Here is a 27,189-nt window from a genome sequence, read left to right on the forward strand (position 1 = left end):
TTCCCTCTGTCGTGAGCAGGCTGCTGAGGCCTGAGCGGTGCCTATGATCTTGTCACCTGAAGGCAGTGTGGGCACTTCCGCATCCCATCCTGGCTCTTGCAGATTGTCTGAAAATGAGGCTTGTGCTCGTGGCTCCCTCACCGTTGGGGTGGTCGCTGGGCATGCCCCACCCTGGCTATGTGACGCAGGAGGACAAACCCCGGGCTACGATGCTGCAGGCTGGTTCTTTAAACATTTTAACCATTGTGTTTCCATATTGTTGATTTTGCTGGTTTTTCTATTTATTCCATTTTATGCAGGTAAAACCTTATTCTGGAAGGGGTGCCTGGGCAGAACCGGAAGCCAGAGATGTCCACGGGACAGCAGGGCTGAGACCCAGCCCCTGACCTAGAGTGACAAAAACCAACAGTACCAATAAGTAATTATAATTAAAGCAAAATTAACAGATGATGCCTCTGCCCCCATCACTCCTGGTCCAACCCTGACGGTCCCTTTGGTGCTTGGGCTGCCTCGGATCTGTGTGTGGGGGTGTCCTGGTGAAAAGCACCCACAGGGCCACAGGGACACTGGGATAAGGCAAGCGGGCACCCCTTTTTCGGCTGCTCCCCGCAACTGAGGGAGCAACACCTGCTCTGGCCTGGGGGCCACTCAGGAGCCCGAGGACCCCACGTCAGGCTGAGAGCAGAGGGCAGGGTGCAGCCTGTCTGACAGGGCTGCCTCTGGGACTGGAGGGCCCTGCCCCCTGGCAATGACCAGCGCCCCTCCCTGGCCAGTGGCTTCCCCGGGGTTGGCATCAGGGCCCTCCATCACCTGCTCTCTGAGACATGGAAGGCCCTGTGCCCCCCAACACGCCTCCCCTTCCATGCTAGGAGGCCTTGCTTAGCCCCCAGCACCCCACAGAGCCCTGCACGGGAAGGCGGGAGTGCGGCCCGGCCTCACCTCTTCCCAGCTGCGGGCCTTGGCAGAGGTACTTAGCATCTCTGGTTTCCTAGTCTGGACGAGACAGCCGCAGGTCTGACCTCAGAGCAAGCGGACAGATGAAGGGTGCTTGGCTTGCTCTGGTCCCGTCCTTGGGGCCTCATGGAGTGAGGACAGTAATGTCTTCACATTTCTGTGTCTCAGCAGCCCCGGGCACTGTGTCCCTGGGCCTGGCACAGTCCCGGATGCCTGAGTGCCAAGCCCAGTGTCCTTGGTGATCCTGGTGGGGGCGACAGGACCCACGTGTCAGACTCTCTGAGATGCGGGTGGCAGCTTCAGTAAAGCCTTCCAGAGGTCACTTCCAGATTAGAATAGAAAACCGGTTTTCTTTTTGTGGCAGAGGCAGGCAGGGCCTTTTAATGCCATTAAGTACTAAGAAGCAGGAAGGATTGGGTTTTGAGAAGACACAGAAGTTGGGGAAGGGGGGGGGGCTCTTAGCGGGGGATGGGCTGAGCCGGTGGGAGTGCATTGTCTGTCCCGCATACCACCTGTGTCCAAGCCTTGGTGATGAGCTGGGGGGGCACTGGGGACGTTAGCTTCTTCCAAAGGAAATGGGGCTAGCAGGCCTTTTTGGTAAGTGGGGCTGGGCTCTCTGGCCTTGCTGTTCACAGATTGGGCTGCTCCTTCTATACCCCAGGGGGGAAGCCTGTGTGGGCAGTGGGGTGCTGGGCCAGGCCCAGGCAGGGCAGCCCCTAGGGGATTCACCAGGTCTGCGTGTCTCCATGTACACACGCATCAAGAAACACAGGACAAAATGTAAGAATTGCAACCAGGACCTTCATGTGAATGATAAGCATAGGCCTTTTCACGGGTTCGTCCATGTGCAGCAGACGTACCGGCCATGTGTGTGGAGGGCAGTGGGCTGGGGCCCTACTGTGTGGCTTGACTACTGCCTGAGACACCTGCCCAGGCTGCATGGTGGTGGGTCCTGGGGTTAGCGTCACTGCTAATGGCATTTGTGGAAATATTTTACCATTACTACTTAAAGTTTTTAAAGAATGAGGTAGGAGTTGAAAAATCGTTTCTTAAAGATCTGCTCATTTTGAGATCCCTGATGCTGTGGTTTTGAAGAAATGCAGTTTGGAAAACAGACCAGACCCATCTGCAGATGCTCCCCCAGGGAAGGTGTGGCTGAGAAGTGCAGCCCAGGCCAGGGGACAGATGCTAGGTCCGCGCCGGGGGGGAAGAGGAGGCGGGGAGGGGCCCCTGCCACGCACCAGTACCCCCACCCCTGAGGTGAAAACAGCTACTGCTTTAAGAAGGACTTGTTAATGTTTTCTGGAGCCTGGGAATCGCAGGGCACAGGGTGGTTTGTGTCTCTCATTCTGCGTTTGCTCCTGGAGGCTCGGCACTCAGCCTGCGTCCAGCACCTGTGAGCACCTCTGAGGTTGGTTCAGCCCGAGCAGTCGGGCGAAGGTTTCCAAGACTCTTGTTTCAGCAGCCAGGCGAGGGGAGGCAGGCCGCTCAGAGCTCTGCAGTGTGCATTTCCCACTGCGGGGCCCCGGCTGCCCACTTCTCCGTCGGGGACCCGTGGGTGGTGCTGTCTCCTGAAGGTGGCCATTGCATTATGGGAGCATGAGGCTGACCTCTGACACTGCGTCCTGGTTGCAGTCAGCAGAGGTGAGGGGTCCCCAGTGGGCACACTCCACCTCCCCGCTGTCCATGTCCTGCCTGTTTGGTCCATTCCACTGCCACATTTAGGAAATTAAATGGCCAGACTGCCTGTTGGCACAGCCAGAGTCAGGCTCACAGGCTTCTGCATGTCTAACGCATTGTTCTGTGCGTTGTTCTGCGTCTGGGGTCTCAGGACGCCCCTCGAGGAGAAGCGTCTCTCCTCCAGAAGCATGCAGAAAGCAGTGTTCTGGTAGGATTATGTTTATAGATGTGAGAACCGTTCTTGGGGTATGTTGTTACTTTGTTTGCATTATGTTGTTACTTTGTTTTTTTTGTCCAAAGCAATGTGTACAGTGTGATTCCATCCCGTCTGTACCCGCACAGAAGCATCCCCAGGTGGTGAGCTGGTGCCTGGACAGCAGGCTTACGAAAGACCCTGATTTCCTTTTCCCATTTTCCCCGGGGGAACCGAGCTGGTTGCTCCATGTGAGGTGATGCGTTGGGGTGCCCGTGCCCTGCATCACTTCAGCTCTGACACGTGGTACGTTTTTCTCTTCCAGTGACATCTTCGACGCCATGTTCCCTGTCACGCACATCGCCGGGGAGACCGTCATACAGCAAGGTACGTTCCCTGCTTCTCTGAGCCAGAGCGCGGGGGCTGTGGGCCGTGGGCATGCCCAGGGTGTGAACACAAAACCCGTTGTCCACCCTCAAGGAAAGTCACTAATGAGACCAGAGCACGTCGCTCTGCACTCTCGTTAACGGAGTCGAACCCTGGGATGGGCCAAGTGTGGACTGCAGGTGCCCCACCACACGCGAGACATAGGTGATCGCGCCGGGAGCATGTGCTGGCCACGTCACTGTGTCCATGTGTGTCAGACCATCATGGTGTTTGTACAAGTTTTATTTTTAAAAAAATTAAGGGAAAAATGGGTGGGACCCAGAGTTGCTTGGCCTCCGTGAAGTGAGGCTGCAGGTACTGCATACAGGGAGGCTAGAGGCACCCCACGTGGTACCCTCCGCATTGTCCACAGTCTCTGCTTTCTTTCGTTCCAGGGGACGAAGGAGATAACTTCTATGTGATCGACCAAGGAGAAGTAGATGTGAGTATCTCTTACCTGGTCTGGAAAACAGCGCCTGTGTCCACGGCCAGGTCAGGGAAGCAGCTTGTGGGCCCTGCTGTGCCCGACAGCGGTGCTGGGGTGTGCAGCTCTGGGCCGACCCCTGCCACTCAGCTGCTTAGTGTGGGCCGTTCGCCTCGTCACACCCACCTACATTCATTTAAGTGCACTCAGGTCCAACAAGATGGTGTCTCTTTGCAAACTGTAAAGTTCTGCCGTCTTGCCCCACTGTCCCCAGCACGCTTCAGAGGTAGGATGTGACTGACGGGGAGGAAGTGGCTGGCTTGGCCTGCTCATCCTGATGGGACCCCCTGCCCACCCCCTCAAGGGAGGTCCCAGAGCCCAGCCCCAGAGCCCCCTCGGGATGGGGTAGGGGTCTCCGGGCTCTCCCCAGGCTCCCTGTGCTTGCCACCTTACGCCGTGCCAGGGGCCATAGCTGGCTTTTCTTGAGGCCAGGGACCCATGGAGGCAGTTTGGGGAGTGGGAAAAGTGAGGTCACCTTCTTGTAGCCAGAATTCTCCAAATATGTTGTCTTGGCAGATCTAGCCCCCCAGCCCCGGCCTCAGAGGCTCAGGTACAAAGGCAGCTTTAAGGCGCTCACTGGACCCTGGCTTGCCTGAGCCAGGATGTCCGGGCCCGTGGGTGGATGTCTGAGTCCAGCTATAGTCTCAAATTTGGGCCAGCCAGCCCTTGAAGGGACAGGCAGTGACTTGTGGGGCCGCCCCACGATGCCCGTCGGGGTCCCCCACCAGCCTGTTCGGGTTCCCAGTGGGCAGGGCGGGCGGGGAGCCCTCCTGTGATGTGGGACGCACCGGGCAGTGCAGCACTGTGGGTGAAGGCCACATTTAAGGGAATCAAAAGAGCTCAGTCAGGAATCTGGGATGAAAAAGTGGCATGTGGGCTAGCTGGGGTGAGTTATGGGATGTGTATTATAATAATTACTGTTATTACTGCTCGCAGATGCTCTGAGGCCCGAGCGCTGCGTTTGTGTGCTCTTTTCTGTAAACTGCCTTCCAGGATGCAGGGGAGCGACCTGGCTGACCTGGCCCAGGGTCGTGCCTAGGACAATGTTGGGCCTGCTGACCCTGGCTCTTAGGCTCCAGCGATGCTGGTCTCATGGGGGTGAGGGGCTCACCAAGTGCCGAAGCCCCATAGGAGGCACGTTCCCCCGGGACCCCAGCCTGGCCCTCTGCCTGGCTGCGCTCGGGGGTGGGCACCCTGCGCATGCCCTCTTCTTCTGCAGGGTGGACGCTGCCCTCTGACCAGCAGCGCCCTAGGGGACTGGCCAGGTGACCAATGCCAGAAGCACCAGGTTCAGTTTAAATTATGGTTTTCCAGAGAGACACCGCAGTGTGTGTGTTGCCAAGAGCTATAATCCATTTTTCTAAGTATAAAAATATCTTCCAATTTGTTTTATTCATGGAACATAGCATTTCTACTTAAAAGGATACTCAGCTGCCGATTTTAGGGCTCAGGAACATAGTTCTGTCTGAGGCCTGGCTCCTCCCTAATCCTGCGAGGCCTTCACTATTTTGGGACCCTCCTTTGTGCTGGGACCCTCCCGCCCTCCGGCTCCAGCCCCACCCGCTTCCCTCCAGTTTCTAGCCTCTGAGGTGGGCATGAGGCCTCTGAGCTGCGTCCCTGGGACAGGGCACCCCAGGGCATGGCCGTCTGGCTCCGTGGGTCGCGGTCAGTTATTCAGCGTTTCCCTGGAGCTCTGGTTTTTTGCTTTTTTGTTTTTTTTAATTGGTAAAATACAAGTAACATAAAATTTGCCATCTTAACCATTTCTCTGCGTCTGGTTCAGGGGCACCATCCCCCCATCTGGCTCCAGAACGTTCCATCCCACACACAGAGACCCTGTCCCCGTGACGCACAGACCCCCACCCGCTCCCCCAGCCCCGGCCCCGCCGTCTACCCTCTGTGTCTGTGAGTCTGACAGCTCCGGGACCTCGTGGGAGTGGGGTACCCGTGCGTGTCCTTCTGTTTCCTGGTTGGTGTCCCTCCACCTCCCATCCTCGGGGCTTGTCCCCATGGGGGCAGGTTCCCTCTAAGGCTGTCATGTGGATGGACCACACTGTGTTCCTATGTTCACATCAGCGGACACCTGCGTCGCTCCCACCCCTTGGCCATCATGCATCTCGCTGCTATGGGTACGAGCATCTGCTCCTGCCCATGCTATCAGGATGTTTCTGTTACTCAATCACTGACTGGTTCACCCGGAGCCGGCTGTGAAGCTTTTCTGCAGTATCTTGGGGCCTTCCAACCCCTGTTTCACCGTAGAGCGCATCTGGGGACCCCAGCACGCCCTTTTCATTCTCTGCTGAGGCCCTGGCAGCCTGGGTGTGGTCAGCTGGTAAGGACTGTCCTCGGGACCTGGGGGACAGGGAACTCAGAGCCACCCCATGTGGTGGTGGCCTTTATACAAACCACACACCTGCTCCATTTTCAGGAGGGGAGCTCAGGGTCCCTGCAAAATCCTACCCTATGAGCACCTGAGTGTGGTTGACGTCGGGGAGGGCCATGCGCCAGGACAGATTCGGGGTTCCTCTGGAGGGGACCTGAATGGAAGTGGAGCCCGCGTGGCCCAGGTTCTGCAGATGGGAACTTCAGGAGGGACACCTGTGCGGGGGGGCTTGCTTTGTGAGCAGCAACCAACCAAATACCCTCTGGGCATTTGGCATTTGGGGCTCGAGGTGCTGGAGCCTGGCGGGAAGAGCAGCTCACAGGCGGGCTTCTGCTCCCTTCAGGGTGCCTGTGGGCAGCCCCGCCGAGGGCCCGGGACACAGGTGCCCGCTCGCGGTAGGGCTGCGCCCGCTGCTTATGCTGGGAGCCTGGGGAGGCAGCAGGAGACGGGCCATTAACTTTTCCTCACCATCTGTGAAGGCAGAACAGCCGGGGGCACGCCGGAGTGCCAGGTCAACTCCAGGCGGTGTGAGAAACCTGGCCACTCCCGTCTGCCCCACCCCCCCACCTGCTTAGATTACACGGATAACTCTGGGCCCTGGTGTTCTGTCTCCGCTGCCCAGATGGTTTCTGCCGGCCCGTCTTTGTTTCCTGTGGAGCAGAGCCCTGCCCCAAGATGCCCAGGTCAGGGAGGGCAGGTGGCGGAGTGAGGTGGCGAGCACGCCATGTGGACGATGCTCTCTCAGCCCTGGTCTGCATCTGAGGCTCCAGATGCTGGGGCCCCAACTCGGGATCTGATTGAGCAGGATCCTGTGCCTTTGGTCCGATCACCATCTCCACCTCCTTCTGCGTGGAGCGGAAGCAGCCTGTCCAGTGTGGACCACGTCATAGCCACCTGCTGCCACGCTGGTCACTGGGCCTCGGCTCCCGGGCTCTGACCCAGCCGCTGGGATTGCTGAGCCCGCTGCCCACAGCTGCCTGTTGAGTGACTTCCCCGCTCCTTTCCCCCTCCGGCGGCCCCACCAGAGGGAGCGTCACAGCGCAAACCCGATGAAGTGCCAGAACCTTCTGTGGCTTCCTTTTGCTTCTAGAATAACATCCCAGCCCTTCCCTCCCCCACCCTGGCTCCTGCCCCCTGGGCTTCTCTTCCTGCTGGGTCACGTGGCATCCAGTGCCCTCCATTTCACTGTGGCCCCAGGGCCTTTGCACACCCTGTCCTCTGCCTCAGTCACCCTTCTCCCACATCTTTGCACGCTGGCCCTGGACGCACGGGGCCTGGCTCAAGTTCTCCTTCATGGAGAGCCCTCCTCGCACAGTCACTGCCCTGGTCCTTCTGAACACTGCCTCCTGCTCTCTTCATGCCCGGAGCACACTTCATGATGAATGTGTGTTTGTATGATTTTGTGCCTGCCGTCTTTCTCCTGGCTGGAGTCCCCGTGGACAGGAACCCGCCTGCCTTCCCCTGGTGACTGCCAGCAGTTAGAACGTGCAGGGCACAGAGGGGCGCTCAGTTCACACTGGCGGTGATGGACAGATGGATGGATGAATGCACGAATGCAGAACAGCTGGGTGGGAGCTCTGGGCTTAGCCGGAGAAGTCACTGTCAATGGTGGGACCGTAAGTGTAGCCCAGTGGGGCCTCCCACCATTTTTCTTCTAAAAGAAGAAGAAACAAAAAATGAAACAAAGCAAGAAGTAGCCCCTTTGCGTGCCAGCTGGGGTGGGGCCCAGTGCTGCACTGGCCGCGGTGACAGAGGCCAGTGTCCCGAGAAGGATGGCCCCTTTGTGCTCTGTGGGGCGGCCTGCAGTGTGTTCCTGGGCCCGTCTGGGGCTCTGCACAATGGTTTTCTCTGACGCCTCTCGGAGTTCTCCGAGGCCTGGGCTTCTGGGCAGGAAGGGGGTCCCCGGCGGCCCCTGGTGATGATGCACTCCGGGCCCCAGGTCCCCCAGTTCCCCTGGGTCCTGCCCTGCTTCCTCTGCTGAGCTCCTTTGTCTGTCCCCTGAGTGCCTGTGCTCTTGGGTGTCCTGCCCCTGTCAGCAGCTGTTCGAGGTGGGTGGCTTCTGTGACCCTCAGGTGTGAGGGGGAGGTCCCCCAACCCCCCCAGACTACCATGTCAGGCAGAGTCTCCCAACCACTGACTCACGTTCCCAAGCTCCCTTCACTGCCCCAACTTGAAGAGGCCCCCGGGAAGACGTGCAGTGTGCACTGGTCAGGGGGGCCATTTGGTTCAACTGTTGGGGAACAGTGTTTAGCAACATCTGTGCACACAGGAGTGCCCGGCACTCACCCTGGAGAAGTTGCAGGAAACGTGCGTCCCCCCACAGGACGGGCACCCACTAAACCCAACAGCTCACATGCAGAGCAACAGAAGGATGCACCCTGTGATTCCTTTTCGTGGAGCCATGGTCGCTGGAGGGGACCTGTCACCTGAGGGGTCCCGGGGGAGCAGTGCCGACGTCACCGAGCTGTAGAGCTGGGATCCAGGCACATGGGTGTTTGTGAGTCAGATTTCCGTGGGCAGGATTTCACAGCGAAGCACAGTATGGGGAGGGCCGGCGGGGGGCCGGGTTGCCGGGACCCTTGAGAAGTTGTCACCGCCCCCCTCCCCACAGTCTCTCGGTCCCCTTTGAGAAGACCAGGAGAGCAGCTTCTGGAGGATGTCGTCTGTGGTCCCTAAAACTCCTGGACCATGCATCCCTGCCTCGTGGGAAGGACAGGACATTGTCCTCCTGTCCCTGGGGAGAGCCTCGTTGTGTGGAAGCTGGCGACTCCTGCCCTGGGGACCTAGGGGCCCGATCTCCCTGCGGGAGCACGAGAACACAGGCCCAGGAGCAGGCGCCCTGCGCTCGGCCAGGCTGGCGGAGGCTGGCGGGGACACGCACACAGGCCCCTGTGGGGCGGCTTCTTCTCTGCAGCTGTGGTCTCCTTCCCATGTGGCTTCATGGTCGGCCGGGTCCCCCGGGACCCTCACTCACTCACGTTACGGAGTTACCACATGCATGGTGTTTTCTTGCGGATACACGATTCTGTGCCTCAGTTATTGCCCAGATAATGAGTCATTGATTTCAGTAAGAATGGCGTCCATGACTCACGGCAATCCGTTCTTTCCCGATGCACACCCATTTTGGCAATGGGCACTATTCTTCAAGCTCATTGACACACTGGGGGAATAAAGCTGCGTTGTGTCAATTTATAGTAACGGAATCTGCATAGGCACCGCATAATAAACAATCTGTACTATTCTTGCGCGATACGGAACGTGCAGGGTCAATGCATAGTGGCAGCACTGTGCTGGGTCACCCACGCACGCTGAAAGGGCCCCTCTCAGCTGGGCCTCATCGGCGCCCCGGCAGCGACTCCACCGACCCCAGGCCCCGGGAGCTGGGTGCTACGGCCCCAGGCTGGGAGGCCCCCGTCAGCATGGCTCCATGAGGGTGGGCTGGGGGCAGAACCCGGGAAGGTGTCAGCAGGGGTGCCTGAGGAAGCACCGAGTCTGACCCACCGTGTGCAGCTGGGGAGACCAGCCCCGAGACCCTTCTAAGGCAGAAGAGGACTTGAATTGAAGGCTGGGAGGGAGGCAGGCAGGCCTTCTGCGCAGACCAGGAGCGCTGGATGGTACATCCGCTTCCCATGCAGGCCCGTGTCACTGCCTGTGGAGGGCGGAGACTCAGAGGGTGCCATCGTGCTGGTCCAGCCACGTGCGACTCTGCGCAGGGACGATGGTCCAGCCACGTGCGACTCTGCGCAGGGCTGGGGGTGAGGCAGGCAGCATGGCTGGCAGAGCTCCAGGACGGGCCTGGGCAGGGTGGTGGGAAGTTGTGCCTGTGGGCAAGGGAGTCTGGGGGCTGTGGCCGTATGTCCCCTTCCTGCCAAGCCCCCTCCGGCAGGCATGGAGGAGGTCCCCCGGTACAGGACAGGCCACTGTGACGCCACACATCCCCCGTGACCTTTCTGACGTTTTTTATTCTGTCCCCTGAAGGTGTATGTGAACGGAGAGTGGGTGACCAGCATCAGCGAAGGGGGCAGCTTTGGGGAGCTGGCGCTCATCTATGGCACCCCCAGGGCGGCGACCGTGAAAGCCAAGACGGACCTCAAGCTCTGGGGCATCGACCGGGACAGCTATCGGCGCATCCTCATGGTGAGTGGCTCCCTGGCACAGGAGTTCAGCAGGGCTGGGGGGGGGTGGTCTGGCACACAGCCAATCATCTCGCAGGAACCCTGGCTTTGTCCAAGTGGGGGTGATAGAAAAGGGCTGATGGGATGGGTGAAAAGTGTGGGAAGGATTCTGGAAACTTCTTAAAAGGTAAGCAGGCAGCTAGGAAGGCCCCTTTGCCCTTCCTGTCTCCTTTCAGCTGTCTGGAATGGGGTCGTGATGGCTGGAGCTCCAGCTGCCATTCTGGACCATGAGGTGACTCTGAGGATGGAAACCGTTCATCAAGGTGGTGGAGCAAAGAGATGCCAGGAGCCTGGCTCTCTGGTAGCCCCAGCACAGCGGGGCCAGACTGCTTGGCCCCAGATGTCCTCATGTGGGGGTCAGCCCCTGGGTGTTTTTGCCCCTGTCATTTTAGGTTTTCTCTCCTGTGCAGCCACATCCACTCTTCGCTGGTGCAGGGTGGGCGCAGGCCCCTATGTGGCGGTCGGGGGCATGGTGAGCTGTGAACGGAGAGGCCCTCCCTGGGGAGAGGAGGCAGGCTTTTCGTGTGCCCACTCAGTGCTCATCCCACACACACCACCTGCCCAGGCACCGTTCTTGGTGCTGAGATCAGGGAGCATCATCACAGGGGCAGAGCCTGCCCTTTGGAAGCCAGCATGTTAGTGCAGGAGTCAGAGAACAAACACGTACCTCAGGTAGCGACAATTCCTTGGAGAAAATTACAGCAGAGAAGGGGGGGGGGGTGCTGTGTTATAGAAAGGCCCAGAAGAACTCCTCCTGGGATAGGGCAGCTTTGGAGCCGAGGCCTCTGAGCAAGGAACCAGCATATCCAGGAGAAGAGTGTCTGGGCAAAGACCCTGCAGCATGAGCTTGGATGCTCGTGGAGCAGTGGGCAGACCACCGTGGATGGGGATACAGGGGTCCTGTGGGGGGTACGGCTAACACAGAGCCCTCAACTCCCACCTGAGTGTGTGGGAGGAGCCCTGCAGGGGTTTGAACAGAGGAGCTTCTGCAGCTGACGGGGCTGTCCCGGGGAGGGTGGAAACCATCCTACTCCGGGAGCAGCAAGGAAGCCAGAAGGCTCTGGGCCGGCCACACTGGTCCGAGGACATCCCAGAGTGGCCGAGGGTCTCCGTCCCTCCCCATCCCTGGGCAGAGGCCACCGGAGCTGAGCGCCTGGCCTTTGGAAGTCTCACTCCTCAGCCACCTAGGCTCGCCTGGTGGTGACGGCTGGGACAGGTGCTTTTCCGGGTGGGTCAGGGATGGTATCTGCTAGACCCAGCATCCCAGAGGGCCTGGACCCCAGGAGGGGTCCCGACAGGTCCAGAGGGAGGTGACCAGGGTTAGCTCCTTGCCGGGAGACCTTGGCTTCCCCCACATGCTCTCTGGGACTTGACTGTCCCCCCGAGATTGGTCTGGACAGTGCAGCTTCCAGGGAGGGGCTGTGATGCAGGGGTGCTTTGGGGGAGGCCTGGGGACAGTCTGCAAGTAGTTTAAAATAGCCTCAGGGCTCAGTCAGGTGGGAGCCTGGATATGGAGTCCTGCTCAGGCTGCCCCTCTCGGGAACGTCAGCGTCCCTCGCCCACCCTGGTCCCACCACAACACCCCAGTTTTCACAACACAGGGAGAATTCAGTGCAGTCCTGGGGGCGATGCTCCATGCGCATGAGGAACCTGTCATCCGTGCACTCAGTAAGCACTGACTGAGTGCCTGCTGTGTGCCAGGGGCTCTTCTAGAGCCGTGGACACATCAGGCGAGAGCAGCTGAATGTCCCTGCCTCCGGAGCCATGCTCTCTCTCTTCTTCATCTTCAACTTGCTAACTCCTGTTTTCTCCAGGAGAGGTTGGGTGCCTCGTGGGTGGGGCGCCCTGAGGCACCTTACCCCCTCCTTCCGACGGGCAGGGGCAGGTTTGGGCTAGGGCCCAGCAGCCTCTGTCCGCCCGCAGTGCCCTCCGCACGCACCTGGCCCCATGTTGCATAAGCTATTGTTTCTCACCATCCCCAGTGCTCAGTCCTTCTTGGCTGTGGGATTTTTGTGGCTGGAACCTTGTATTCAGGGAAGTTCCCAAAACACCGAGGCTGCTGGCACTTCCTCTGTCTTAATTCTGGATCCCTGTGTGCTAAGAATAGCCATGGCTGTGCTGGGAGTTGCATAGCTTCTGTGTCTTGGGAAAGAAAATGATAGTGCTGGCCGACCCGGAAGGGAGTGTCCTGCAGGACAGTCCCCGTGTTTGCATCAGTCCTGGGTTTGGGCGGATTTGGATGCATCCGTCATGCAAAGTGGACCCACCATGCATTCACTTGGCACTAAACTGGGACTTGCCAAGGGGGAGATGGGGGTGACGGGGAACCGCCAGGGGTGTCTCCAGGGAGGAGGCCCCTCCCTATGTGTTCAGGCGATAGGGATCCCAGGACATCTGATCCAGAAGCTTCCCTCAAACATCCCTTTTCTTGCCTCTGCTGCTCCGTGTGGCATAGGACCCCCACTGAGCAGGGCCACACTCCATGTCCCCATCTGCAATGAGGGGGGTCAGGAAGCACTGCCTGTGCCCGCCCCGTCGGTCCCTCCTAGGTCTGGTGTGGGGTTCCCACTCCGTGTGTGAAGAATGGAAAAGCTCCTCAGGCCGCCCTGTACCCGTGAAGCAGGAGTCAAGTGCCAGCCTCTCTGGGACAGAGCACCCAAGGGGTGCCTCCCTCTTGGCGCATGAATGGACTCCCAATGTTCGTGCACCATCCAGAGGCTGGTAGCCCTCCCTCTGTGTCTCAGTGGGAAGCAGACAAGGAGCCTGCTGGGCTGAGGTGGGAAGTCTGGAGGAAGGTGGGGAGGAGCCCAGGTCAAAGACACAGAGAACATAGTGCTGTCTGTCCATTCTTCTGATGGGGAAACTGAGGCCCAGAGGGGGTGACTCTGGGCTAAGAGTGGGGGGGTATGGGTGATCTCGAGTTGGAATGGGCGTGTGCTGATCCTCCCTGTCAGCCCTCCTCCACTGTGCTCAGGAAGGCTCATCCCTGCTATCACCATCACCCCACCATCAGCGCCATCACCACCATCATCACCATTTCTTCATCACCACCATCACCACCGTCATCATCATCATCACCAACATCATCATCACCTTCATCACCATCATCACCATCATCACCATCACCATCATCATCACCATTACCATCATCACCATTGCCAGCATCATCATCATCATCACCATCACCATCATCACTTTCATCACCATCATCACCATCATCACCTTCATCACCATCCTCACTATCATCATCATCACTAAAACTATCACCACCATCACTACCACCATCATCATCATCGCCTTCATTACCACCATCACCATCCTCACCGTCATCACCACCACCACCATCACCACCATCATCATCACCTTCATCACCTTCATCACCATCATTACCATCATCACCTTCATCACCATCATCATCATCACCATCATCACTATCACCACCATCACCATCAGCACCATCATCACCACCATCACCATCATCACCATCATCACCTTCATCACCAACATCATCATCACCATCACCTTCATCACCATCATCACCTTCATCACCATCATCGTCATCACCATCATCACCATCATTACCATCATCACCATCATTATCATCATCACCATCATCATCATCACCATCATCACCATCGCCACCATCGCCACCATCATCACCTTCATCACCATCATCACCATCATCACCTTCATCATCACCATCATCACCATCACCATCATCACCATCATCATCATCACCATCATCATCATCACCATCATCACCATCACCAACATCACCATCGCCACCATCATCACCTTCATCACCATCATCACCATCATCACCATCATCACCATCATCATCATCACCATCATCACCATCGCCACCATCATCACCTTCATCACCATCATCACCATCATCACCATCATCACCATCACCACCATCACCATCACCATCATCACCATCATCATCATCACCATCATCATCATCACCATCATCACCATCACCAACATCACCATCATCACCATCATCACCATCATCATCATCACCATCATCACCATCACCAACATCACCATCACCATCATCACCATCACCATCATCACTATCATCACCATCACCAACATCACCATCATCACCATCACCATCATCACCATCACCATCATCACCATCACCATCATCACCATCATCACCATCACCATCATCACCATCATCACCATCACCATCATCACCATCACCATCATCACCATCATCATCATCACCATCATCACCATCACCAACATCACCATCATCACCATCACCATCATCACCATCACCATCATCACCATCATCACCATCACCATCACCATCATCACCATCATCACCATCATCACCATCACCATCATCATCATCACCATCACCATCATCACCATCATCACCATCACCATCATCACCATCACCATCATCACCATCATCACCATCACCATCATCACCAAGCTTTGGGACTTGTAGAGCCCAGTCTGGGTTCGTTCTTGCTCCTTTGATCACAGTCTAGGGGGTCACTTGCCCCTCTGAGCCTGCCTCTTCCTCTGGGTTGAGGGTAATCATCCCAAGTGTCTGGAGGACCCACCGTTGCCCTGGCCTAAGCACTTTTTTATTGTTACCATCTTTCCTCCCACCTCTTTCCACGTCAGGTGTCTAGTCTGTGGTCACTGGACTCTCCATCCTTTTCACTTCACAGGTGAACTTCCAGCTCCCATTGATGGATAAGGCTGCTTGTGGACTGCATGTCCCTGTTTTCTCAATGTGCCATACTTACCAGTACTCATTGGCAGGGCTACCATGTATAGTTGTGGAGTGTGTACACTGTCCAAAGGCCCTGGGCAGCAGGGTGAGGGGCTGAAGTCCAGGCTGCTCTCTACCTGCCAAGCTGGTGCTGGCCACTGGGAGGCCTGGGCTTCCTTATTTGCTTAGGCCACCAGCTCACTGGGATGCACACTTGAAGAAGGGGGTGCCTTGTCCTTTTTTTTTTTTAAAGATTTTATTTACTTATTCATGAGAGAAAGAGACAGAGAGAGAGAGGCAGAGGGAGAAGCAGGCTCCCAAGGAGCAGGGAGCCCGATGCGGGACTCGATCCCAGGAACCTGGGATCATGACCTGAGCCCAAGGCAGACGCTTAACCATCTGAGCCACCCAGGCACCCGCCTTTGTCTAATTCACATTCAGATTCTAATTTTTGGAGTGGATTTTCATTTCTAGTTCACTTAAAGGCTGATGGGACCCTGTTTGCGGGTTTTGTCTTATTCAGCCAACTTTTGGTTGGGAAAGAAGCAACTCATTCGCTTTTTTCCCCAAGTACCAGTTTCAGGCATGTCTGGTCCAGAGACTTCACTGATGCTGGCTGCCCCTCTCTAACGCATCACCCATGTGGTTCTGTTGCTGGCCCCAGCGTGTGTGTCCGGGGGTGGTGTGGGGAGGCGGTGAGGCTGCCCAGACAGCGCCCCTCACCATCCTACCTTGGGCACACCTGCCCTCAGCCCATGGAAAGCCGAGCTCAGGACTGGTTGGTTGAGTGCTCATTGTGTGGACCCATCACCGGCCCAGCCTGGATGAGGTTGATGAGGTTGCTGAGGCTAGCCAGGCGAGGGGCAGCTGCCTGGAGGATGGGGGAGGTGCGGGGTGGAGTCTCTGAGGGGCTTCTGAGACATGGAATCCTCAAAGGATTCAGAGTCATTTGGGGAAATTTGGAGATGTTGAAACGATTCAGGCATGAAGACCTACCTTCTCTGTCTTCTTTCTCCTAAACAGGGCAGCACCCTGAGAAAGCGCAAGATGTATGAGGAGTTTCTCAGCAAGGTCTCCATCCTGGGTCAGTGGCCCTGGCCCAGTGTACAACGCTCTGTGCCGCGTGGCCTCCTCCAGTCTCGTCTGAGTCCTGCCTGCTGGCCCCAGCCATTTCCATGTTCCCTGCATGCCTGGCAGGTTCAGTGCCCTTGGTGATGTGCAAGCTTGGGACACGCATGTGTACGCACCCACACAGGCGTGCTCACCCGCATGCATGCACACATGCCCCCACACAGGTGTGCTCACACGCATGCACACACAGGCACACTCACCCGCATGCATGCATACATGCCCCCACACAGGCGTGCTCACCTGCATGCATGCACACATATGCACCCACACAAGCACGATCACCCGCATGCATGCACACATGCCCCCACACAGGCGTGCTCACACACACGCACACACAGGAACACTCACCCACATGCATGCACACATGCCCTCACACAGGCGTGCTCACACGCATGCACACACATGCACGATCACCCGCACGCATGCACACATGCCCCCACAAGGCGTGCTCACACGCACACACATGCACAATCACCCGCATGCATGCACACATGCCCCCACACAGGCGTGCTCACCCGCATGCACACACATGCACACTCAACCGCATGCATGCACACATGCCCCCCCACAGGCATGCTCACATGCATGCATGCACACATATGCACCCACACAAGCATGATCGCACACATGCAAACATACGTGTATGCACACACAGGCATGCTCACACATACATGCACACACAGGCACACTCACCCGCATGCATGCACACATGCCCCCACACAGGCGTGTTCACACACATGCACACACAGGCACGATCCCACGTGTACGTGCATACACCAAGAGCTCTGTGTCTAGTCCCCAAGGCACCATTCTCCTTTCCTTGAGTGTCTGTGCCTCATCCTGTCAGCTCCTCTTGTCTGTCCCTCCACCACCAGAGTCACCTCCAGCCCTTCCTCCATGTCCATCGGTTCTGAGCTGCAAGCCCAATTCATGTTGTAGTAAAGGCAGCCCACTGTGCTCAGCTTCTTCCCATGACCTGTTTTGGTGTTTTCCTAAGTGTGGTTTCTCCTGCTGCATTTCTGCCCTTCCTTCTTCTGGGGTCTGATAAACACAATGGCTCCATTTCTGTTGATTTTCAGAAGTGTCAACAAAATTTTCATCAACAAGAGTTTTTAAGTGTTTTGAAGTTGCTGTACCGTGCGTGATGATCACATGCTGATGCAGCCCAGCCCTTTCTGGCAGAACTTTCAGCAATGGAGCTGATGTTCCTTATCTGTGTCCAGCCTCTGACATGTGGCTGGCGACTTGCACTTTGGACAAGGAGGCTCTAGCCCACGGGAGGGGCCGTGCTTGGGAAGGTGAGGGACAGCTGAGTGCTGAGTCTCCAGGAACCACTGGAAACCACCATCCAGCAGCACCCCCAGGCCAGGCTGCTGGGTAAAGATGCTGATTAAAGGGTATCCTTGTCTTACAAGAACGTAATGGAGTGAGGAAGGGAAAGAAGCAAAGGGCTGACGCTCATGGATGAGGGTGTAGGATTGGGCAGCAGGTCAGTCCCACGGCTGCTCCCCTGCCTGCATGGTATGAGCTGGTGGGGACACTGGGCTTGCCCTAAGCCCTGGAGCAGCCCTGGCTCCCAGCTGGGCTCTCCCCCTGCCCGGTCCCTGCTGTCCGGACCACAGAGACGAGGAGAGGGCTCGCTGCCTGCCCTTCTAGTGGAGGACGCCGCACCAGCTCATAGCAAGCTTGGACAAGTGGAGGGAAAAGCCACAGCAGCCGCACAGACCAGCCGCAGGAGCCGGAACTACAGAGAAAAGCTCAGAGCAAGCGACACACAGACAAGAACCCACTTAGGAAGAAAGCATTCCACAGAAAGAGCAGACAGATCCAGGGTAGTAGCCTTTCTCAAGAACACAAATCCAGTGAGCAAGCAGTGGAGGGAAGAGGTGGGAGACGCATCCTGGCCAGAGCCTCGGAGGTCGACTGGGGTCCTGGAGTGGAGCCGGTGCCGCGTGCCCCCAGCCCTACAGCTTTGCCGTTGGGTGTTTCTCGCAAGGCCACAGAGACACGGCCGCGGACATTCACTGCAGCAGCTTCCACGAGGACTAGGAAGGGGAAACAAGGTGAAGTCAGCCACGTCGTGTGGATGGACTGCAGTCACACGAGTGCACCAGAGCTCCGGGGTCAACGCAGATCTCAGAAGCAGAACGCAGCATGCGTGGGTGGTGCAAGCAGCCCTCCGTAGCATCTGTGAGGCTGTCTTACAGGAAAGCACGAGGCCACGGCCTCGGGGAAGGGAGAGAAGTCAGCTCGAGCGTGATGTCAGGGCATCTCTAAAAAACAGACCTGAAGGTCAACTGTGCTTCGATAATAAAAGATTAAAAAATTTAAAAAACCCGAACAAATAGATCTGAAGCTATTACGACAAAATAGTCATATGATTTTATTCAGGACAGACAGTTATGTTGTTCACGCTACTTTTTTGATTGATTTTTTTCTCCAAATGAAGAAAAGTGGACGAGATTGAGCATGGGGTCAGTCGGTGATGCGCTGGAACGGCATGAGGCAGCTATGGAGCAGTGGTGGGGCAGGACCCCCGTGGAGGACTCGCCACCGGACCCAGGGAGGGCGCCAGGGGATGTGGAAGGACGAGCCACCCAGAGACAGTGCACAGGGCGCCCCTGGCCAGGCCCGAGGTGCCCGCAGTGCCCGCGGAGGGCCAGTGCCCCCAAGGCGGGTTTCAGAAGACCCCGGTCAGGGTGGGTGGCCTGCGGTGCATTTGCTCCTTCACAGGCCATACCAGGGAGCAGAACCCCAAACCCATAGGGAGGCCAGGAGAGGCCAGCTTGTCCTAACGTGGAGCCAGCGCCACTGCCGAGTCTAGCCACCTGAAATGGCCCGTTTTCTACCCCTTTTGACCTAAAAGGTGGGCATTCCTTATGGTTCAATCTGAGGACCGTTTTTTTTTTTTTTTTAATGATCTTTATTAGGGGAATCTTTTAGAAAAGAATATATCTTACATTGAAAAAAATACCTGGTTACTTTTGGCTTCTTTTTCTTGTGTTAAATTCAAGCAAAATAGAGTTAAGAGTTTACGTTGAAAAAGGTGACACAGCTGGTGGGTCACGTCTATAAGAGTATTTCTGCTTGTCTGTCTGTCCGTCCTTCTGTCTGGGTTTGTGACTGGAGACACGGCCAGGTTGTGATGTCGCCGTAGCTATTTCTGGGCGGCACTTGGCAGTTTTTCACATTCTTTACAGTTTGCTGTATCTCTTGAGTTCTTTGTAGTGAATGTGAGTAATTTAACACAAAACAGTAAAGTAGGTCCAGCAGGGAGGGCACCGCGGGTCCTCTGACCCCACGTCCTCGCAGAGACCCTGTGAGATGTTGAGGCAAGGTTCTGGTTCCTCTCTTCCTCTGGTGGTGAAAGCACATCACACAGCATGCACCGTGTCAGCCATTTCTTGAGGGCGTCTGCCCCCGTCACCACTCCTTGGTTCCAGAACTTTCTGGTCACCCCCAGTGGAGGTGATGTGAGGCACTCCCATGTCTCTGCAGGTGCGTCTGGTCTGGACATGTCCTAGGAAGGGATGCTGGTCTGTGTGGCCAGTGTTGTACTCAGAGAAGCGAAAATTGGCCGCCTCATGAGCTGGTTCCCACGGTTTCATAGGGGCTGCATGAGGGGTATTTTAGCCCCATGAGAAATCCCCGAACCCAGGACCCTGGGGCCCACGGTCACCTTCCATCTCCCTTTATTGGCGCCAGGCGCTCTTACACGCTCGGGTCAGTCCCCGTCCACAAGCTTGGTACCAGCCAGTGCTTCTTCATGGCCATTGGGCAGAGCAACCCTGAGACTAATCTTCGCCCTCAGTCACCCTGGCTGCAGAGAATCCTCAGGAGAGATGTCTGCGGCTGGCGTTGGGAGGCCTTGCCCTCTACCGGCCTGCCCTCAGCTCCATTCCTCCATTGGCAGGAAGGAACATGGAGGTGGCAGAGTGCACTCAGGGCCTGGAGGGTCCTGTGCATGGACACTGGGGTCGGTCTGTGACGGGCACAGAACCAGACAGGCTTGGGGGAAGCCACCCTGGGTCTCCACGTCTGGTGCCTCACATGGTCTTGGGCTGTGGCTGCCGGCGGGACGCCTGCCTGTCTGTATTCGCAGTCCAGGTGCAGAGTTGAAATCCCACTCAGGAAAAGGGCCTGTGACGGTCAGCCCCCAGAACCCTGAGACTCAGGACCCCGAACGCCATGAAAACGCACCCAGGGCTTGTGTGTCCTGTGTCACCTCAAAGACTGGGTACGGTTCAAAACCCAGGGCAACAAACTGCCATCCCCCCAGTGTCTCCTGAGATTCCTGCTGCTGGGGGACACAGCTTTGCGTGTCTTGACTTTCGGACCCCAGAATATGGCACGTTTCAGATGGAACAGAGAAACTTGCCGATGGGACAGTGGGAACGGCTTCCCCCTGGTTATGTGACTCGCAGAGTTACGTGCCGCGTGGCCCTCGGGCCGGCCTGCATGCTGAATTCCCCCCGAGCACGGACTCATTCCGTGTGGGAACGCCACCGGCCTTGGGTTCCTGAGCAGCCCCGGCTGTGCAGACCTTTCCGGATGGGCCGGCGGGGCGCGTGTGCCGGCGGCTCCGCAGAAGCTCGTCCTTTCCAATGCACAGCATTGGCAGGCGTCTTAAAGCAGAGAAATCTCGCTCCTAACCTAGTTCTAAAATAAATGCTTTGCTTTGTATTTTTAGCCGCTGACCTACTTAAGTAGCATCTGATAAGTATAGGCCAGGGAAGGTTTTTCTGCCAAAAAAGAAATAGTTAATCAGGCAAAAGTTATTTTCTTCCAAAGGAGCGTATTGGGTTTTTTTCCTTTTCCTTCCTGAGGGCTAGGGATGGACAATGACGGGGAAGGGAAGGTGCAGGGAGAGGCAGAAAGGTATCTAGAATTCGTGAGCTGTAAAGGTTTAGAGCGTGGCATTGGAATTCAGTGTTTTGACCTAAAATAATGGAAGGTGTGCTCTGCCCAGCCCTGCAACGTAAGTGCATTTGCAGTTGAACCGTGATGAATGGTGTTTTTTCTGGATGGGTAATTGCTTCAACCGCTGAAATATTTTAAACCGCGTAGTAGCCCCAGTGCTTAGCCGTGATTGTGTTTTTGCAGGAACACGGGCAGCCTACGTCTGAAGATGTCTATTTTCATGCTGGGTTCACAGGCCTCACTTCCAGCACCCATCGCCTAAGCTAAACCGCGATGCGTGTGAGCACAGTGCCCTATCCAAGACCCTGTCCCCCTGCCGGGGATGGAGCGCTAGCCCAGTACATCCCACCCAACTCACTGGTGGAACGCCCAGGCCTTCCCAGCATGGAAACGCGCTCCCCGTCTCACTCACTGCTGTCTTAGCAAAGGCTGACCCACGGCGCTTCCTGACAAAGCGTTGGGGTGCAGAGCAGGGGTGCACGCCGTGGTAACGGTCTCCTTGTCACCTGCTCTAGAGTCCCTGGAGAAATGGGAGCGCCTGACCGTGGCGGATGCCCTGGAGCCCGTGCAGTTTGAGGACGGAGAGAAGATCGTGGTCCAGGGGGAGCCTGGGGATGACTTCTTCATCATCACGGAGGTGAGTGCTGCCCGGTTGGGGTGCAGGGGATGAGGCGTCCCGCCCTTGCTACTCCTGCATGCACCACCCCAGCCCTCCACCCTCCTGCCTTCTGTCTCGATAGCAGTCTCTGGCCCGCACTGACCCGTCTTCTTGCCCTTGAGAATCAGAAGGGTCTCTTCTTAGAAAATGGCGCCGTGTGCCCAGGCCCACATGTGTGGTGACTACATAGGACTGAACACGTGTGGGCTCAGTGAAGGTGGGGAATATGAATCCACGCCGGAACCTAGAGTTTTGTGGTGTGTTATCGTTGGGGGAAATGCGTAAACTTAGGGCACGTGGGATCTTTCCACACTGTTTCTTAAAACTACGTGCAAATCTACAATGATCTCAAACTAAAAGTTTAGTTTTTAAAAATGGTTCCACGTTCTCAGCCTGGACATGCATGAGTCCCTTTGACGAGGCCCCGCGACAGCTGGTCTGGGGCTGTAATCCGTGGCGGCCACGCTCAAGCCTGTCACTGACAGGGGCAAGCAGCTGCTGTGGCCGCCTGTCCTGGGGCTGGGCTGGGCTGAGACCCCCAGAGTGAGCCCCCGCCCAGGCGCTGCCCGGAATGAATGGGGGGCCCGCCTCGCGGTGTGGGCAGCCCTGATGACGCAGGGCCAGAGGTATGCTGCCGTCTGTTGGGCTCGCTTCCTCCTCCTCCGGCGCTCAGGGGCGGAAAGATTTCACGTTCATGCTCATTAGAGCACATTCTTCAGCTGTGCATTTTGCCACCGGACAAAGGGAGCCCTTCGCGTGGCAGCGTGGGGGCCTGGCGTGGCAGTCGGCCATCCCTGCTGGGTCTCGGACACAGAGCTCGGCACTTGTGAGCCACTTTCTTGGGTTAAATTGAGAGAAGGAGAACTTGCCGGGTTGTCGATGCGGGTGGTGAGGTTTGGAGCCCCTCTGCCGGCGCTCGCCCACCTCAGTGATGTGCAGCCCATAAAGCACAAGCAGCACAGATAAGGTCCCGCGGACAGAAACACAAATTGGTTCGCGGCTTTGGGCTCCTGCAGAGCCCTTCCTGAGACACCATGTTGGGGCCCCTCCTCTCTGCCGCCAGCCTGCCCCTTCCACCCCTTCCAGCAGGAAATCGTCAGAGGCCGTGGAGTTCAGCAGGAGGGGAGACGCGGGTCTGCGGGGGCATCCGAGGCACCGGGAGGTTCTGGGTCATACCGCGAGCATGCTCATGGGGACCTGGTCACTTTTCCGCCCCGTCCCAGCACCATGCCCGGGACAAACCCTGCTTGCAGGTGGCAGGCAGGCAGCCCATGCATGTGTGTGGGCAAAGGAGGCTGCCTCCAGCCTGAGCTCCTTGAAAGCCGCGTAAATATTTCTGAAGGCGTCCCCAGCGCGGGGAAGCGCTCACAGTGGTGTGGCTCGAGGTCATTAGGGCAGGAGGCCCACTCAACACATTTCCTTGAAAAGGGAAAAGGAAGGAAGGAGGAATGAATAAATCCCAGGCAGGACACATGCTGAATCTGCATCCCACCGTGATGCGGACGGAGCCAGTCGTCAGGGCGGAAGGCTGGCCAGGCTCATCTTCGCTCCCGGAGGCCATGTTCCTGAGACTTCTGCTGCGGAGTTTGGTGGGGAGGCCCCGTTTTTATCCTGTGTGGTCCTCCTGTGCGTCTAGGAGGAAAGCCAGGGCCTCTGCAGAAAGCTCGTCCTGTCTCCAAAGCAACCATAACCATCGGACGAAGGGGCAGGTGGGGTGCCGTCCCCTCTTCGGTGGCATGTGGCCGACCCCTGTGCCCCCGCGCCCCAGACTGTCTGACTTCTCTCTTGTGGCCTTGGATATGACACCCTGTCTGGGTTTGTGTGGGCCTAGCATTTCGTGGTTAAGAATATGAGACTCATTTGGAGGTGGAGGAGGTTCCTTCAGCCACCCCATTCCCCTAATCTGCATTAGATGAGACCGAGTCCTCGCTGCACTCCTGGGCAGGTGGAGTCTGATTCGTGGGAGGGCCTAGGCGACTCGCCAGACCCCTGGGATGTGGCAGCCCTGGCATGGGGCACTCAGGCTGGTCGTGGGGGGCTCTCAGACCCTCTAACCCTTGGGGCCCTTCATCCTGGCGCCAGCGGCCATGCCGAGATGCCCAGAGGGCTCGGCTTATCAGTGGGGCCTGGAGCTCCGAGTTCAGTGGCCAGTTGACGCCCCCCCTTGGATGTTCAGCCCGCTGCATCTCCACAAGATCGGCCACCCGCCTGTGTCCGCAGAGACCCCCAAGTGAGAGCACCCGGCCAGGCTGGCCAGGCCCCATGAGAGGAATCACTGAGCCCTGGAGCTGCCTGTCTGTCCTCCTCAGTTGTCACCACGAGTGATGCCTGTGTGGAGCCACCCTCGGGTGGCTCTGATGACCGGGGACCAAGGGGAGGGCGTGATGCCAGCTTAAAAGCACAGATCTTTTCCTGCTCTAGGTTTAAATTCATGAACAAGAAGCTGGTGTTCACAGGGCCAATTTGGCCCAGAGACACGTTTGTATTGGCCTGTGTGGTATTTTTAAAAAAATATTTGAATTGTCAGTATTTAAAAATCAAGATATTTCCCATAACAGTCCGGATCTCTTCCCTTTAAAAATCTGCTATCTGACCACCTTGGACCTGCATCCTATCTGGCCACAACCAGCAGACCTGAGGGGCGGCCCCTTGGGGTGGGAAAGGGCCCTTTTAGCCTCAGTCCCCATCCAGCCCTAGAGCCTGCTTGGCAGGCCCTTGCAGGCTTTGGGGTTGGTGGCCTCAGTGCTTGTGGTCTCAAAGCCAAGGGAGTAACTCTGGCCAGCCCAAACAATTGTCCATTATTCGCTGTGACCAAGGCTGCCTCCCAGCCAGGTCCAAGGCCACAGGCAGAAAGAGCGTAAAATGCGTGTGAGAGGTGCAGATTGGCAAGGGGCCCTCACAGGACGCCAGGGAAGGGAGCCGCTACCGAGTGTGTTCATCCTGATGACGTGAGCGGGCGCTTTCCAAGCCCAGGATGTGTTGTGTGAGTTCCCAGGCCCCCGCCAGGGACGTCTGGTCAGTGCTCAGCATCCCTTCCTAGTGGGGGTGGGGGGGGACACAGCCAGCCAAGGCCGCACAGCCCACCAGTGTCCGCCTCGCACCCCACTGGCCGGGGTCCTGCTCCTTGCTCCCGAGTGCCGGGCAGGCATTTGCTTCGTGCGCGTGTGCACGTGTGTGCGTGTGTGCGCGCGTGTGCACGTGTGCGTGTGCGCACGCTCGTGTGTGCATGGGTGCAGCAGAGGCTCCAAGCACACCGCGTTCTCGTCTGGGGCCCGAGAAATGGAGTGAGTGCTGCTCCCTTCGTCTTACACGTTTATTTCTTCTCTGCTGCCTTCAGGTGACGCCGGGGAGGGGCCTTCCCGGTGTCGTGCTGGCTCTGGGGGGCGTCCCTGCTGCTCATCCCTTAGCGGCTGTCGGTGTCTTTTCTTGGGACAGGCTCTGAGGGTGTGCCGGGGGCAAGCCAGGGGATGGTGCAGGGGGGAGGGCGGTGGGGTGACGGTGACTGCCACGGCTCTGTCTAGGGGCTGGGGCCTCCCCGTTGATGGGGGTGGGGGCTCACACACATCAGGGCGGGTGTGCAGGCTCTGGAATGTAACCCTACACTCCCGGAAATGTATTTGAAGTGGTCTCCTTGGCAACTTGGATTTTTTCCCCTTTTCTTCTGTGATCAGCCAGGTCGGGCGGGTCACACGGGACCCCAGGGTTTGCAGGCATCAGAGGCTCCCTGTTGTTTGCTGCGTGACCAGAAGAGGCCCCCTGGCCACACCTGCCAGACACACGGGTCTTGCCTGCCAGCCCTGCTTCCCCTTGGCACCCAGTGAGCTGCCTGGGGGCGCCGCAGGTGGGGCTGGAGGACACCTGTCCCTTCGGGGTGTTGCCGGTGGCTCAGGAGGCCACCTGGGTGGTCCCTGGTTTGGGTGGCACATCAGGCGCCCGGGAGTCGACCCAGAATGTCATAGAACAAAGCAGAAGTTAGTGCTGTTTTGGGTTTTGTAAAGTGAGCACTTTCCCCATGGATGTTGTCCCCTGGGTTAGATAGTCCTGGAGACTCGGTGACTATTCGGTGGCTGATGTTTCTGTAGGAGCAGAGACCCCCCCCCACGCCTCACATGGGGGAAGTGAAGTGAGAATGGCCTGTGTTCTTCTAGAAGACTTTGCAGGAGGTGTCCAGGCGCGTGACCTCTCTGGTTTGAATTGTCCTCTCCTCAGTCAGCTGATGGCACATGCACACGTTGTAACGCATTAACCCCCAGTTCTTGGGACGCCTGTGGATTCCACTGTGCAGGGTGACCCCCTGCCCTGTGGAGACGGCGGGAAAGGGGCCAGGCCCTGCGGGTCCCTTCTGTGAGGGTTAATTTTATGGGTCAACTTGACCAAGCCATGGTCCCCAGATGTCAGATGTTTGCTCAACACCAGATGTTTCCAAGGAGGTATTTTTCTGATGGGATTAACATTGACATCAGCTGATGTTGCGTGAAGGGGAGGATCTTCTGTGGTGTGGGTGGGCCTCATCTGATCAGTTGAAGGCTTTCTTAAGAGAAAAAAGACAGCGGTCTCCGAGAAGAGACACCCCCTGCCAGCTGCTGGCCCTGTGGATTTTAGATTTGCAGTCCCCATTGTTGTGCAAGCAAATTCAGAGACGTGAACCTCTCTGTCCACACACATCCCATTGATGGTTTCTCCTCAGAACCCTGACTGATGCACCTGCTTCTTGGCTTTTCCAGAACAGTCCGGCCTCCCGTGCAGGTGGGTGCCTAGGGCCCTGAGGCCCAGGTCTGGGTGCCAGGCGCCTGCTGATGTGCCTCCTGTGAGGAGCACTGGCTGAGGTTTCTGCGTGGCTGGCTGGCTTGGTGCTGGGCTTCCTATTTTCCTCAGAGCAACAAGTGGGACCGGACCCCTGTCTCCTCATGCCGCTGTCTGGCTGAATGTCTCTGCTCTGTTTTGGCAGATGGTCATCGAATTTGCTTCCTCGTGCATGTCCTCCCCGCGGGTCCCCCAGGTGTGGCTGAGCCTGGCAGAGACCCCTTGCCCTGCACGGGTGTGGGCAGCGGCCCCCACAGACACTCCGTGAGTCATGAACACCTGCCGGCTGGTGGGAGCCCAGCCTGGATGGCCGAGTGGGACTGCAGGATCCCCGGCCTCAGCTGAGCCTGGGGGGGTCTCTGCCGGAGCAGGGCCCCTCCCGGGTAAGGTGGTCTCCCTGTCTCCCAGCTCTGCAGACATCAGCTGTGTCTGAATCCCCCCGACTCTGGATCCCCAGAGCTCTCGGAAAACGTTCTCAGCCGTTGAGTGGGATCCTTGCCACATAAACCCCACCGACAGACACGGAGAAAGTACTCGGGTCTTCCCAGGGCCGGACCTGCCGCAGCCTATGGGGTGGGACCGGCCGTGGCCTCCCCAGGCAGAGGGCATCGGGACAGAGAGAGTCAGGGTCTACCTCCTGGTTC

The 27,189-nt window shown here is 57.5% G+C and overlaps 1 protein-coding gene across 1 annotated transcript in view; it reads left to right on the plus strand.

The window, feature by feature from the left end:
- The window catches only part of PRKAR1B (protein kinase cAMP-dependent type I regulatory subunit beta), a 73,720-nt gene that overhangs the window by 37,059 nt on the left and 9,472 nt on the right, over positions 1–27,189 (plus strand). The window contains exons 4-8 of the mRNA XM_028091871.1: positions 3,153–3,214; positions 3,649–3,695; positions 10,099–10,257; positions 16,057–16,117; positions 21,600–21,721. Of these exons, the coding sequence (XP_027947672.1) occupies positions 3,153–3,214; positions 3,649–3,695; positions 10,099–10,257; positions 16,057–16,117; positions 21,600–21,721 (451 nt within the window). The remainder of the gene's footprint in view (positions 1–3,152; positions 3,215–3,648; positions 3,696–10,098; positions 10,258–16,056; positions 16,118–21,599; positions 21,722–27,189) is intronic.

This window comes from Eumetopias jubatus, unplaced genomic scaffold, assembly GCF_037043125.1.
Source record: "Eumetopias jubatus isolate StellerSeaLion01/CBP00866 unplaced genomic scaffold, mEumJub1_p1.0 scaffold_12, whole genome shotgun sequence".
NCBI classification, from domain to species: Eukaryota; Metazoa; Chordata; class Mammalia; order Carnivora; family Otariidae; genus Eumetopias; species Eumetopias jubatus.